This window comes from Grus americana, chromosome 19 (genome assembly GCF_028858705.1).
Source record: "Grus americana isolate bGruAme1 chromosome 19, bGruAme1.mat, whole genome shotgun sequence".
Taxonomy (NCBI): Eukaryota; Metazoa; Chordata; class Aves; order Gruiformes; family Gruidae; genus Grus; species Grus americana.
This window is the reverse complement of record NC_072870.1, coordinates 9,847,552-9,862,531: the sequence shown is the minus strand read 5'-3', so window position 1 is coordinate 9,862,531 and position 14,980 is coordinate 9,847,552. Positions and strand designations below refer to the sequence as shown.

At 52.2% G+C, this 14,980-nt stretch overlaps 2 protein-coding genes across 17 annotated transcripts in view; one reads left to right on the top strand and one right to left on the bottom strand.

The window, feature by feature from the left end:
* Positions 1 to 8,426, top strand: part of BCAS3 (BCAS3 microtubule associated cell migration factor) — a 366,627-nt gene extending 358,201 nt beyond the window's left edge. For 9 of the 11 annotated variants that reach the window (XM_054847769.1, XM_054847770.1, XM_054847776.1 and 6 more), the window contains one exon: positions 7,545 to 8,426. In XM_054847769.1, coding sequence (XP_054703744.1) covers positions 7,545 to 7,693 — 149 coding nt within the window. In that variant the 3' untranslated portion in view covers positions 7,694 to 8,426. The remainder of the gene's footprint in view (positions 1 to 7,544) is intronic. The other 2 variants (XR_008579901.1, XM_054847774.1) reach the window with 1 other exon arrangement.
* The window catches only part of LOC129215132 (translation initiation factor IF-2-like), a 49,903-nt gene that overhangs the window by 27,000 nt on the left and 7,923 nt on the right, over positions 1 to 14,980 (bottom strand). Inside the window, exon 2 of one of the 6 annotated variants that reach the window (XR_008579902.1) lies at positions 4 to 4,459. The exons of 4 other annotated variants lie outside the window; for them this stretch is intronic. The gene's annotated coding sequence lies outside the window, so the exon portion shown is untranslated. Of the gene's footprint in view, positions 1 to 3; positions 4,460 to 14,980 lie in introns of those variants that run through there. One more of the 6 variants, XR_008579903.1, reaches the window with a different exon arrangement.

Here is a 14,980-nt window from a genome sequence, read left to right as displayed (position 1 = left end):
TAAAAAAAGGAAAAGGAAGAGTTTCTTAGGAGTGGGTCTATCACGGCCACCTAAAACATCACAGGAATTCTGTCCCCACAGCTGCCTGCGCTGGTTGCCGGAGCGCGGGGGGAACTGGGACGGGTTAATGGCTTCTGCAGGAGCAGGGTGCAGGGCTTGGGGTTTAACTGGCTTTTAAACATCATCATAACTGTACTAACTTGTAAACACTATAGGAGTATCTAAAGCTGGGAACCAACTTTCTGTCTGTGCTCCCTTTGGAGAGGAGCAATGTAAAAATCCATTTGCCCAGAAATTTCTTTTCAGCCATCTCAAATTAAAAGGAGCTTGGAAAATTAAGAGTTTCAATGAGTATTTGGCGCTGCCATTTCACTACAATTTAATATTAACGATTTTTGCTTATCCGAATACCCAAGTGCGCAGGTTGCCCCAGGGGTGCGGTGCCCCCCCTGCCCTCGCCGCCGGCGGGTCCCTGTGTGGGGCCGTGGCTGCCAGCGGGGCTGGAGCCAGCTCCGCAGGTCCTCGCCTCGGAGCAGCCGCCGAGGGTGGTGGAGATGGATTATAATTAGAGCTCCCTCGTTAGCATAATTGCATTTCATTAAAAAAAAAAAAAAAAAGGAATACCCAAGAAAAACCTACAACTGCAGGAGCAGTGATGCAATTTCCAAGCCTTTGTGTTAGGGGCAGGATTTCTGCGTCCCGGTTCGGTTTACAACCTCCCATCAGCTTTGGAGCCCTTTTCTACCTTGGGTTGCGCCGTGCGCGTCCCAGGCAGTGGCACCGGCTCCCCCGGGGACCGGTTGTGATGTTCGTAGTAAATGTTCATGCAGAAAGAGAGCCAAAAGTGTCCAGCTGAGTTTGGGATGTTGTCTAAACACTGAAAGATGGAGAGCTTACATGTAAAAGTGCATGTCGGCGTACAGGGGAGCGGAAGCCGCGCGTCGGGGGCCGGTGCGAGCTCCTCCGTGGGAGCACATCCCGCTCCCTTCGGCAGCGATCAGTAAAATAAAAATGTTTAACTAATCCATTCACTGGGGAGCGTTGTGTAAATTACAAACAGTTTAAGAGATCCTCAAGACTTCCATTGTGTTAATACAAATTGCCTTTTAGTGTTCGCTTTATATAGGATCCTTTTGAATGAGAATCCAGATGGCAGAAGCTACATAATTATTATTCATTACAGTTAATAAGTAACACTCGGAAGCCCCAGTCAGCTCTGCAAGTCCCCTGCGATAGGCGTTGTGCAAATGTAAGGGTAAAAAAATAGTCCTTGCCGCAGAGTATTTTAGGATTTCGGTTAAAGACAAGAAGGTGTGAAGGGCCCTTACGTCTGCGTGCCCAGGAGCGCAGACCGGGCTGTCATTTTGAGAGCTCTTGCTGCAGGGAGTCTTCTCACTTCTCCTCCAAAGGAAGGAAATTATCTTTGATTTTACAAGGACGCTCTAATTTTGGCCTTTTAGCTGTTCATTCAAAAACTGCTCATGGCGGGGCAGAGGTGGTTTTAGGAAGCAGCACCTTGTTTCTCTTCCCCACCGCTGGAAAATGCCCGTCTGGCATCCTCGTCTCAGGGAGGGGACCGCGTGCCTTCCCGCGCTCACAGCCCCCTTGGTGCACGGCGGAGCCCGAAAAGTTCCCCGAAACAATTGCCGTGAATGACAGAAATGAAATCGAGGAGATTCAAGCCCTGCTGGCCATTACCCCACTTCCTGCATTCCTACTTGTTAATTGTCTAATTCCTAACGAGTCTTCGGGCGTCTGATGGACTTTCTGATGCGTGCTCACTCCGACGCTTCCTTCCCTCCCCTCCCCGGCCTCATCCCTCGCCAGAGACCTTGTTCCTTTAAAAATGCCATCCTTAAAAATCAGAAATACTCAGCCCAGCAAAAGGAAAAGGGAACTTGACATTAGTTGAGCTTGAAAGGCTTGGTGCTGTGAAAAGTGACTGACGTGTGAAAAGAGGCTACAATTAGTTCTTTCCCCGAGCACTCTCCCATTCAGTCCAGGGTCACTCCTTCAGCGAGCTGCGGCTTTGAGGGTAATGTGTTGTGACAGTTTGAGATGATGAAGAATAATTCTTGTATTCAGAGTTGCTGCCGCTTCCCCGCTGCCCTGACACATCAGGCTGCTGTCATTGTATCATTTATCCCGGCTGCGGCTCCGCCGGGCTGCGCGGGAGCCTGGGCAGCCCTCGGTAGGTAAGAGGAAAGGGTCAGCTCTTCCAGCAAATGATTTTGGAGGATATTTTGAAACTGTGCTTAACAGGGGAAAGCAAACAGAGAGAGAGGAAAAACCATTAGAAGAAATAATGCACTGGAGATGAGATTTTTGAGTAGACATAAAGGAGGTACCACGGCTTCAAGTGGACCACTACAGAGAGAGCACAAGTAAGAAAGGCAGCATAATTTATGAGTGTTCCGGGCAAAAGAGGGCTATATAGATTTTCTTCAGGCATTGAATTAATGTGCCCTGTAAAATGGCCTCACATTTAAGCTTGGCAGGGCTTTATACCTCTCTAGATTTGATGGGGTCCTTTGACAGTTCCTGGAGCTTTCTGGAATTGAGGCTGCAGTCGCCTCACTGGACGGGGGACAGCACCGCTCCCCTGGACCTGAGGACCGTGGGCTGTCCCCAGAGCAGCTCCTCCTCCTCTTCCTCCTCCTCTCCACCTTGGCAGCCAGCTCGGGGGACGGTGGAGAACGCCTGGGGCAGCAGAACGAGGGGCAGGACCGTCAGGCTGCAGCGTGGCGGTTGGGAATATTAGCAGAAAGAAATGTTTGGTGGGAGGTTTCGTTTCCAGTTTCTCATGCGACGCCGCGGGAAGGCTGCACTGGCGCCGGTCGGCGGGCAGGCCCGCTGGAAGTAACGCCAAGCAGAGAGCAACCGGCGTTTGCTTTGCAACACCTTTAATGTCCCGTTGCACTTCGAGCAGCATCGGTGTTTCCGCAGCCCCCGAGCGTGCTGGACGCTGCAGGGAGGGGGATGGCTGCCCCCCAGGCGGGCTGGGGACCCCGGCCGGCCGCTGGCCGTGCCACCTTCCCTCCCTGCTCCGGACTACCGCTCCTCTCCACGCCCGCAGCAGTGAGGATTTCTACTGCTGCTGCCTTCTCCACGGTGGAAAGCGTGTGTGCCCTGAAAATCCCTGTTATTCTGGGGCCCTGGGTGATGCCAGCGGTGCCCATTGCTGTTACTGTCAAAAACGCAGGCAGGGCTGTTCCCAGCTCCCCTGAAGTGACTTTCTCCTCATGGCTTCAGCAGATGTTCCTGCTCCTTCGCCTTTTTTCCTGTGTCTTTTTTTTTTTTTTGTTTTTAGGGCAGTCAGGACTTTGTGAGTCGTTTCCTCCAGGGACATGGGCAGGTTTTAGTATTTACGTTTCCAGTATTAGCATTTATTTGTATTTGTGTTTGTTTTTCACGGGCTTTTGAAAGCCTCAGGGAGCCATTTATGGGGCCAAAATAATGCAAGTGCTGGGCTTCTCACAGTATTTCATTTCCTTGATGGTGGAAATGCTACAAGAAGAGCAGGTCTCATGTTATTTTGACCCCATAAATAGCTCCCAGAGGCCCCTTTCTTCCTTCTCCCACCCACACCCCCCCCAAATCAAATATTTAGGTTTCTGCAAAGCCTGACTTCTCAACCCTGGTTATCTTGCTTCAGCAGAAGCAAATTGTAGTTATTACAAAATAGCCAGAGAGTCTATAAGGCCGAATGGGTTTTATATGATGCACAATTTGTTGGCTACTGTACAAGTTCATTAAAGTGTATCATAAGAGGTTGTTTTACTGGTACATTTAAGGAAGTTAATACATCTCGACAGTATATGCATGGGGGAATGCAGATACAATAACCCTCAGACATGCTGGGGCCAAGTCCATTCCTGGCGTAACTCCACCGAAGTAAACGAAATCACTGGCTGGGCAGCCGTGTCCTGCTCTGCCGGCGGTGCTGAGCCTTGATCCTGCCGCAGCCGCCGCTGCTCCAGGCTCTCCTGCCTCTCGTCCCTGTCTTTCTGCAGGGGGATCCCGAGTTTTGCTTCTATTTTGTGTTTTTCAGCAAGCACAGAGGACATCGGTGGTCTGACCGGTTACGTGACACGTCTTATTTCGGTCTGGGAAGTATTTCACCTCCTTTCAGCTGTGCCTCAGGGCTCAGCCGCTCCGTCCCAGGGCAGTGGGAGGGCAGCGCTGCCTGCACTGCCTGCACTGCCTGCACTGCCTGCCTGTAGGGACCTGCCTCTTCTGACGCCCAACAGCCCCACTACGCCGCGGTGGCTCCTTCTGCACTTGTTGGGTCTATCCAGGCATCGGGTCTATCAGATATTGTCCCCCGGTTTTTTAGCCCATAACAGGAAGGGTGTCCCCATGTCGTGCAGCCGTTCCCAGTCTTGTCGGAGCTTCCCGTGGGAATGGCATCAACGTTCCTGTGCGCGTGCCTCTGCCGTGCCCTGGTCCGCTGGAAGGTCTGGGGGGAAGAATAATAGTTTGCGTTGGACTTTTTTTTTTAATTATATTTTTTATTAATGAAACAGCTGGGAAAAAAATGGACTAATTTGGGGGGAATGTAGGAAAATGTGCTGACTGTGGTCCTAGGGGTCATACGTGCAGCGCAGGTAGTCCCTGGTGACCGTGTAATGGCTAATTGCACATCTCGTGTGACCCAGCCGTGCACAAGAGCCGGGCTGGGCGAGGGCAAGAGCCCAATTTCCTGAGCACAGCAGTGCTTTCTGCTGCAGCGGTCAGGAGTTTTACAATGCGTTCTTAGATATCAAAATACATTGCTCGTCTGCCTCGCCGTGTAATTAGTTCCAGAGCGAGCGGGTTCGCAATGCGGGGCTGTTTGAGAGCGGCCGGACTCCTTTGCCCAGGGGGATGTGTGCATTTACCATCTGTGGCGCTTGGGAGGGCAGCTCGGACGCAGGAGCTCGCCCGCTTTTTAGCCTGACCCCCTTTGAACCCAAAGCGGCTCTGCGCAGGCTGGAGGGCTGGAAAACTTCCCCTCCGGTTCCTCCTGAGCCTTTGCATCTCTTTTACGCTCTCTTTTGGCCCTCCCCGTTGCTAATCGAAGGGGTTTACACGCCTGACAGCAGCAAGGGGAGCGGCGGGGAGGGAGGAGCGGCGGTGCCGAGCCGGGGCCGTGCGGGACAGCCGGGACGGGACCCCAGCCAGGCCCTGTGCCGACCACTCTGCCTCCCCGGTTTTTTGTCCTTGCTTTTTCCCTAGCTGGCATCAGTCTCTGCAGTGCCACCCCCTGGCAGTCCCCCGCAGAGGTGACAAGCGCTGCCGGCTGCAGAAATCCCGCAGACCCCAGAAAACCACCCCTGCGAGCCCGAATTCCCCAAAATCCCATCCCGGCAGGGCATGCGGTCCCACACAAGTCACCGAAGGATGGGCAGGACGCGGCGTGGCCAGGGATGGGCAGGAGCTGGCAGGAGCCAGCACTCGGCCCCAAGGGACAGAAGCGGCCGCGCAGAAGCCACGGGGACGCGGGGAAACAAGTGCTCCCTCGCTCTTCCCCTCTCCCTTCCTTCGCTACGGTTACTGAAAACACGACATTTGCCTGCAAATCAATTATAGCTTAAAAAGAGAGAGAGAGCAGTAACCCCGTGAGGAGTTCAGCAGCCCGAACGCTGTTTGGGGAGGCCCAGCCTGCCCGGCGCGGGCGATGGCTGCCCAGCACCCGAGAGCTCTGACGTGGGACGTTTAACCGAAGCCAGCTGTGTGCGGAGGGAGATAAAAGCCCCAAATCAGACAGGATAAGCACAGTATTAGTGTGGGATACGCCACTCATTTCTGATTTAAATTACTGTTTTTACTTCCTGAACTCATGGGAGAGTAAGGATGTGAGGAAAATGAAGAGGTTTAGACATGGACATTCCTTCACCAAATACTGGCAAGAAATCATGATTAATACAGCTGAGGTCATTATCATCGCTGCTTATAGGGTGACCGGTTTCCTGCTGATTTGTTTTTCATGTATCCTGGGCAGATTATCTCCATTGCAAGTTACCTCCGCGATCAAGGATTAAATCCCCGAGCCCTCCTTTGCTAGGTGTACGCTCGCCTGGCTGTTAGCCCTGCAGTGCCAGGTACCAAACGGGAGCTGCGCAGCGTGCGAGGATGCTGGGGCGCGATGCTTTTTGTTTTAGCGAAGAACTGACTTTCTGCTTTTGCTGTGCGCTTTGCGTATAGGTATGTCCTTGTTTCAGAGTCCTGTTGCAGCAAAAGGACTGTGGTGGTTTTTTTCAAAAGATTCAATATCCCGGCGTGAGACAGAGGCGTGCAAAGATCAGAGGTGCAGTAATATTTAGCCGAGAGCAAAGCGGGCACTGCTTTTCCAGCTCCTGCATCTCCGGCTTCTTCCCATCCCCATCTGAGCAAAACTCCCGTTGCAGGGACAGGGGAAGCTGCCTGTCTGCTCCAGGGGTTTGCCCCCACACCTTACATGCGTGACACCCCGGCATGCAGCAAACGAGGGGTTTTCCTCTTTCCCCTTTGGCAGCAGAGGAATTTGCCCAAAGCTCCTATCCCTGTCCCATCCCCTCCAGCGCAGGCTGCGCAGACGCAGCCGACAGAAGTCGCGCTTAGGGCCGCGGGTTGCAACTCGCCAGAATATTTCTTGTAGCCTGTCACCGCGTGTCGGGGAGAGGATTCCTGCCGTGTACGTGGGGCTCTGCCTAATCTCACCACTGCATGCCGCCGCTGAGTGCTGGCCGGGGTGATGCTGCCCAGCGGCACTGCTGCACGCTGCCACTGAGTCAACTGTTGGGTTCAAGTGGCTCACAGAGAGGCCACGGTTAGAAACGATGCTCTGCACACACAAAAATCCTCAGGTTTCAAGATTAGGGAGCAATAAAGGCTTTGGGAGGTCAGCGAGGGGAGGAGATGTCTGGATGTGTGTGACCAGGAGAGGGAGAGCCGCTGTCAGGCCTGCTTTCTCTTTTGCTTTGAGGCACAGTGCAGGCACGTAGGAAAGGGGATATTTTCTCTTTGACTCGAAAAAGCAGAATTATTTATGTCCATATGTGCAGGATAAAGGGTTGTGGAAAGTCCCTGGTGTTCCAAAGGTGGAGAACCACGGTGGTTATGCACCGCTGGTACACCTCACCGGTAACCGGTGCTGCTACCGCTCCCTCTTCCCCGCCATCTCAGCAGCAATGCTGTGGAGGAAAGATGTTTCACCACCTGCCACCGTACCTGCCACCCACCCTGCTCAGTTCAGCCATGAGCATCCCCACTATCGAGCCCTGACATGTCGTGAATCAGCGGCCCCCTCCCAGGAAAGGGGCAGCTCTGCCGGGCAGCCTGTAATATCTCCATCCAGCTCCGCTTGGGCCGGGCTGAGCTGCGAGCCCGGCAGAGAAGTAGAAGCAGGAGCTGGGGTGCCTCTGGAGTGATTCGCCGAATCGCCCCAGAAAAGATGGATGACAAGCAAATCCAGCATTAGAGCAATGATACAATAAACTGATTTGTCAATAAAGCGGCCGTCTACCGGCACTCCAGGTTTATCTGAAACGCTAACCAGGACCTGCTCTCTCTTCCTGTTGCAGAGCTTCAGCGAGAGGGAAGCATAGAGACGCTCAGTAACAGCTCCGGTTCCACCAGCGGCAGTATCCCACGCAACTTCGATGGCTACAGATCGCCCCTTCCAACTAACGAAAACCAGCCCCTCAGCCTTTTCCCCACGGGATTCCCTTAAATTAGCCAAACATCCAAGGAGAGATCCAGACAGGGTAACGAGCCGCCTCTCCGCCTAAACAATCCCGATGTGTCTGTCACCTGCCAGTTCACCGCTGTGCTGGATGGTTCTCCTTACCCCGATAAATGTTGACGACTCTTAAACCTTCCTGAAACATACTCACAAAATCTTGACTTTGTGTTCCTGTGCAATATGAAGAGACTCCGTCTTCAATCCTGATAGCTCTGCGGCTTCTTTTTTTGCTGTGTTCAGGAAGAGGCTGGTTGAGGAGAAATATTTCTAAGCCATTTTTGGTCGAGCACATGGTTTCAGAACCATTCTCTGCTTTTTTTGTTGAGAGATGAAGGGAATCTCCGTAACTCGGAGGAGCTCTCGCCGTTTGCGAAAGTGCCCAGCATTAACGAATGAACTGGAGAGAGCGGAAACTGGAGAACTTTCTGTGGACAGGGTTGATAATGTTATTCCTTCCTCGTTGCGTCTCCTTGCTGCCCTCCTTCCCCACTGATACTCATCAATGCCAGGAGTATTACAAATGGAAATGTTTCTTTTTGGTCTTTGGAAGAATTCTCTCTATCGCTCCGGTTTTCTTCTAGTCATGTATTTTAGAAACATACTTAATTGACTAACTGCAGTCACAAGTTTCTCATATTTGGTTATAAAAGTTGTTCATTGGAACTCAGATATCTGTCCAGAAATGCATGTGTCATTGAATAAATCTAAGTTAAACAAGAAACTGCATAAATGGCAATGTTCATGGAGTGTTACTGGGCTGGCTGTGGGCTTCGTGTATCTTCCTGGACCAGACTACGTGCATATTTACTAACTTAAGGGCTTTAATTAAAGCCATCGGTGGATGTTACGCAGCCAGTCTAGCTTGGTTTTGCATCCCTGCTTTCTCATCCCCGTGTGCAAGGGCAGGATTTTTAAAAATGGGAGACTTCGATGGTGTGCCTTGCACCCGCTTAGCGCCTCTGAAAATCAACGCCCATCTCTCCGCTGGGGTGTCTGACCCCAGCTCCAGCTCTTTGCTGCTTGTTCATCCCACTGATTTCGGTGAGATGAGGACCAGGCAGCAGAGACACCCACCTACATCTGTTGTGTTATAGCATCGCATATAAGGGGCTTTGCAAACCCATATAGCAGCCTGAGCCTATATACCCTACGGAACGTGCACAGTGAAAACTAGCGCTGCATAACTCTGCTGATAAAATAGTCATGGGCTCACACATAGTAACCACATGAATTCCTATATCTCAGCCAACTTGAATCGAGAAGCAGAGAGTGAGATGGGACTGTCAGCTTATGAAATTTCCTTCCCACTACTTGTTTTTAATAGAAGCCGTTTGAGACATGGCAATGAGAGGAAACTGTAAACCCACAAATCTTTTTGCACTCTTATAGCTTAAACCAGCCACACTGAGTGATGCAGAACTGACCACCCTCTTCCTACTCTATCCCCAAACACCAAATACCAAATTCAGTCTTGGACTTGATTTTTTTTTTTTTTTTTTTAACTTTAGCGCCACGACTCAGATCTCAGAAGCTTTTTTTCCCCTCTCTCTTCAGGCTTGGAAACCACTAATAAAAACTGAGACTCTGCAGCAATAATTTCAGTTTCTTGCTTGGTTTTCAGTCAGTCCTTTCTCGAGCAAAAAAAAAACTTCCTTGGGATGAAATCAGAGGAGAGTTCGCCCGTAAGTAAGTACTCGCAGCTCCGTTCCGCTGGCTATATCTGCTGTAATGCTATGTTTCTTTTATGTCTGTAAAATAATGGCTTGAAGTAAGGGGCTGAGGGTAGGGCTGGCACTGCGGACAAATGGGACCGCAGGGTCAAGTCAGTCCACACCAGTCAGGATTTTTAACACAGTTCAAGCCAAGGTCAGCTCCAAAAGTTCAAACAAAATCCAGATTAGCACATACAGAAGAGATTGCGTTGTCACCCTGATGCTTGTTTCCTTTCAGGCTTTCCAAGGAGCGGCCATAAGGGACAAAGTTCTTGCAAAGGAAGGCGACGGCTCTTCTCCCTCCTGCCCCGGACAGCTTGGTTGCTGGTTCGTTCTGAACACGCGAAGTAGGATAGCGCATAACGCAGAGTGGTGTCATTGGAAATGTATTTGTTGTTGGCAGGCATTAAATCACTTTTTATAAGTGCTGCAATACGGCCATGTGGAAATTCCCAGTCTGCAAGAAGCTCCTTTGAATCAGGATGTTTTGTTTAAAGGGGGGGGGGGGGGAACCTACAAACTGGGGCTGTACCAAAATATTTTCAGTCTGGTTCATTGAAAAGAATGTCCTAAATTCCCCGCTGTTGATAGCCCCGTAGCCAAACTGTTAAGAAAGCCTAGAGCTTAAAAAAAAAAAAAAAAAAAGCCCTGCTATATTGCTATGAGGTGGCTAATTTAACTTTAATTTGATACTTTCACAGATGACCCAGCAGAATAACCACTGAGTTCCAGCTCCCGAGTGAGCCAGTGAAAGCCCAGTGTGTTGCAACAATAACTCTATAGGGTCTGATTCAACAATAACTCTATAGGGTCTGATTCAACAATAACTCTATAGGGTCTGATTCAACGCATTCCCGCGGTGTGTGCCTCGCTCACAGCGCACGCCTGCTCCCACTGATGGCCGCTGCCTTTAGCCTGCACGCAAAACCCCCCATTTCAACTGGGTGCCACACACTTTCCTGCAACACCACCTTTCTGCCACCTTAACCTCATGGGCGATGCTCTTTTCAGGCGCCAGCAGAGAATATTGCTGCTCCTTGATGATGTCTAGAAGCTGCTCTAAGGGAGGTTTGCCTCTGACTTTAATACAACCAGGTTTTCAGTCTGGGAACCTGATCCAAACCCCACTTCAAGCACAAAAAACAGCCAGAGGCTCGTGGTCTTCGCAGGATTTCGGACGCGTGTCTCCCGTTGTTGTGGAAATAATCCAGGTGAGTTTCTGACACGCCAGATTTTCAAGCGCAGTGGCTGGCAGGCAGTCGCAGGCAGCCCAGCAAGAATGTTGTGCCATGATATAAACCACTGGCTGAAAAAGAGCCCAAAAGACATGCCGGACTCGCAGGTTTTTAAACTGTTTCCAGTAGTAGTAAGCAGCAGCCTCCTGCTGAGTTCAAAAGGCAAAACGTCTCATTTAAAGCAGGGCAGACTGTATATCACTCTGTGCATAAAGTGGAGCTCTTCTATTAAAAGTTGAGTTCAGATTTCATGAATTAACATGAAATATTGCTTTCTTATCCTACCCTGGTTTCTGTAATAAACACACGCATGTAACGCGCTTAAATCACGGGAGGGGAATGTTTTGCTGTTTGAAAAGAAGTGGAAAGTCAAAGGTTCTCCAAATGTGACAGCTTGAAGTTCAAATGAAATCAAATCTCAGGGCCAGTCCAGGGCCTGGGCATAACCAGCGCGGCCGGCGTTTCCCGGTGCTTTGCAGAGCACGCGGGGCTCCGGCTTCGTTTGCTTCGCCGGCGCAGCGCAGCCCTGATGAGCCCCGATGGAGCACGGTGCTCTGCCCAAGCAAAGCCGATAAACGCCATCCTGCCGCCCACCCCTACGAGGGGACAGCTTCTGGTTGTCCTGCCCCACGCAGCGTTAGCCAGCCCCAGAGCAAAGTTTGCTGGCAGCAAGGCGGGGAGAAGGCAGGCCAGCGAGGAGAACCGACCGAGGGCAAAATACCGCCAAGATCTCCGTCCTCCTTCCTCAACAGAGAGCCAGGAGGAGGGTTTTGCTGCAAAGTGCAGCTGTGAAATCCCCGAACGCTGCTCCCCCTCCTCTCTGATGCTCCGAGCATGGGGGGTAAACATCGGTGCTTTCATCGGGGCTTCCTTAGTAACTTTTTGAGGATCCAAACTGCGTCCGCGCTGTGTCTCTACATTTATTTTCTCGCTTCTTTGCTCTGGCTTGTTGCTGTGCAGGGTAGGAAAGTTTGCGCCATTTCCTGTTGTCTTTCCCTTATGCTCCTGAGATATTGTAAAAATGTTCGGTATCCTCCAGTAGGTTGTAATCACTTCACCCTAATGTTTCACAGCTGCTAAGTGTAACTTTAAACCCAACCATTTGAGTGCTTACAATTAGTGAGTCAATGGAGCTGAGATCAGGTCTTTGTGATTGCAAAAAGAGAAAATGAAACTTCCCTCCCCCCCCCCAAGTTTTAATTGGATAAAATGGGAACAAAACTTGTGGAGATGGGGGGGTTTTAATGCAATAAATGATTAGTGGCTTATGCACTAGGAAAAAATAATTGAATCCACTGCTCAGCCTGTTTCACAGATGGAAGAGGCACCGGGACAAGCATGTGTCTGCGGCGGCAGCGCCTCTGTCCTGGTAACTGCACGAACCCTCTCTCGGAGCCCGCTGCTCTCCGTTTGTAGGAGCAGAGCTGGTGAGAACAGAATGAGCCGGGGACAAGAGGCTTCAGCTGTGCCCCCCACCTGTCCTGCCCGGAGCTGTGGGAGTGCTTCCCGCCCCGCCACCCCCCCCGCTCTCTCTGGTATAAAACCATTTGGCTGCCCCAGTTCTGGCTGGGTCTTTGCCCCCAGCTCTGGTCTCCCTTGGTGCCTTCAGCCCAGGCATAGGCAGAAGGATTAGGGGATGAGGGTGCTGTGCTCCTGCCGGTGCTGGGAGGGGGGTGTCTGTACTGCTCGGCCAGAAAAAGCCGTGAACTGAGCAAAACGGCGCATGGCTGGTGAGTCTGGCTGCGGGGGCAAATGAAGAAGGTGAAGGTTGGGCTGATCCCTCTGGGGAGGAGGGCTGGCTCGCTCCCTGCACCGTGCTGCCAGAGCCTGGCAGGGTGCAGGCAGGGCGCAGGCAGGGCCCTGCTATGCCAACAGAGGTAGCGGCTGCATCCCCAAGTGGCTTTGTGGCCCAAGTGAGGGGCAAAGCAGCCCGTATGTGGGGGGGCTGTGCAGGGTCTCTGCTGATGGCCTGATGTTATATGCAAAGCTCTCTGTAAACATGTTGTAAGCCTTGTGTAAAGCAGCACTGGGGCCATTTAATCTCATGCTGTTCCTTAATGTTAATTGAATGCCAGTGTAAACTGAGGCTCGTATTGAAGAGTCCTCCTGGCCCAATGGCATAAAACCTCCTTTGGCTGATGTTACTGATTTGTCCCTGCTCAGCACTCCCGCCTCCTGCACGTGTTGGGAGCAGGCTTCAATTACACCAGAAAATGCCTTTACCCTGGTGAAAGCAAAGGGTCACAGCAGGGATGCAAGTCACCAACTCCAGTGCTGGACCATGGTCGGTGTCTCCCCCATCCCGCACGGCGCCTGGCTGCCCCCTCGTTCCTCCAACGCTGTCTGCAAGCGGGATCAGTGCTGGAGCTGGTGTTTCCCACTGCAGGATACGGCCTGGGGGCACACAGCATGTCCCCTGCTTCGGGAGCTGGGGTTCACATCACACACACACCATTCCTGGCTGTGTCTGGGCATTGATATTGTCCCATCAATTGTCACCCTGTCCCTCGCTGGGTTTGGATGTCACTTGAAGCTGTGCATCTGTTGGTGAGTTCCCAGGCTGAATTTTTGCCTTTGTTGGAAACTTCTGCTGCAGGTAAATACACAAAAGCACTGATGGCCCCGGGCAGGTCGCAGGCAAGGGCGATACCCGAGTGGGCCAGGGTAAGCTGCTTGCGTATGGCCCGCGCGTGCCGTGGGCCAGGACTGTTCCTCTGGTTGTGGAGCTGCTTGCCTCCGCTGCCCCGCACTGGGGAGCGTCCTGGGCCCGACCCGTGGCAAAGGCCCCTGCAGGGCTCCCGGCTATTGCTGGGAACTACAGATGCTCAGCAATTCCCAGCGTGCGCTCAGCGCCTTGCAGCATCTGGCACTCTCAAAGGTGGCGGCTCCATCCCTGATGGGTTCGTCGCCCAGCAGCTCTGGCTGGGGTGACCGCAGGAGGGTGACCACTGGCCTTGCTGGGAGGTCACCACAGCAGGCAAGGTCGGGGGCTTGCAGCCTTCCCTGTCCCATCTGCCTCCTCCTCCCCATCCCATTGGGTTCCATCCCATCCCTGGGGATGGGCACAGCACGGCAGCGATGCTGCTCTCTCCACGGGAAGCACTCCTGCCACCTGACCGTAAATGCTAATTAATAGCAAAGCCCTGGTCTAGATCAAGGAGGAGGCTCTGAATTTTCTTGGGAACTTCACTGTCTGAAAGGTATTTTAAATATTCTCTAGCACTCAGCCTATCAGTAGGTCAATTATACGGTGAGCAGTCATACGAAGTTAATTTCTAATTTAATACAATGTTAAAAGGTTGTCAGGTTAAAATCTAATCTATAAACAAGACATGAAACGTCTCTTTAAAACGAGTGTCATGAACCGGTCCTGGCTCAAACCACAGGCTGCTGCTTCTTTTATAGGATGTAATTACTTCCCAGTGAGTATTTACAATATTATTATAGGATGGTAATAAAAGGCCGGTGCCAGCCGTGCCCGCACGGCAGCCCCGTGCCAGCTGGGCACTAATCCTGCTCCCACCCCAGCCCCTCTCCCTCTGGCCCCTTCTCTGGGGAGGTGAAAAGTGCTGGATCGTGGGGCTCCGCTCCCACTCTATGCCATGGGAAGCAGGATGGGGGAAGAAACGATTGTGTTTTCACTGAAAAACACCTCAGGGTCCGGGAGGATGGGGACCTCCCCGTGTGTTTTGGAGGGAGCACAAGTGTCTCTGCATCCCCAGCGAGGAGAGCTCGCCAGCCCGGCATGGCAGCGTTTCACCAGCCCCTGTGATGTGCCGTACCTAACAGTCCCAGGTGGAAATGATGGGCGAGCGTGTTTGTTTTTGAACAACCTGGGGAGAGGACTTTGGCAAGGCTTTGCTGTGGGCTGAAGGTTATGAGCCACGTTCAGACCAGCAGCTTCATTCAAGCAGAAAACCAGAGGCAGCACCTGCGGACCAGGGTGAAGAGCCGGCCCCGTGCCCTGCCTCCCTGCCCCACCTCGCACCCTCTCCCAACTCCCTCCATGGGAGAGCAGGACATGGGCAGGGAGGATTGGGCACATCCCACGGCCTCTCCTCCCGCACGAGGGGTGTCCGCATTGCAGCCACCTCATTGAATTTTGCTCGTTTTGCTGTCGAGAGGGGAAAGTCCAGCCGTCATGTGGGAGTGATGCCATTGTCCCACCCGGGCAGCTGGCTGGACCATGAGACTCCTGGTAGTCCACGGTGTCTGTGGGAGCTGGGCAGGATCAGGCTGCCCTTGCCAGGCTCGACCGAAAAGCACCATGCATGCATCACCCAATGGTCACACAATTGGCTTTGAAATCACGTGGGTTTATTTTTCAG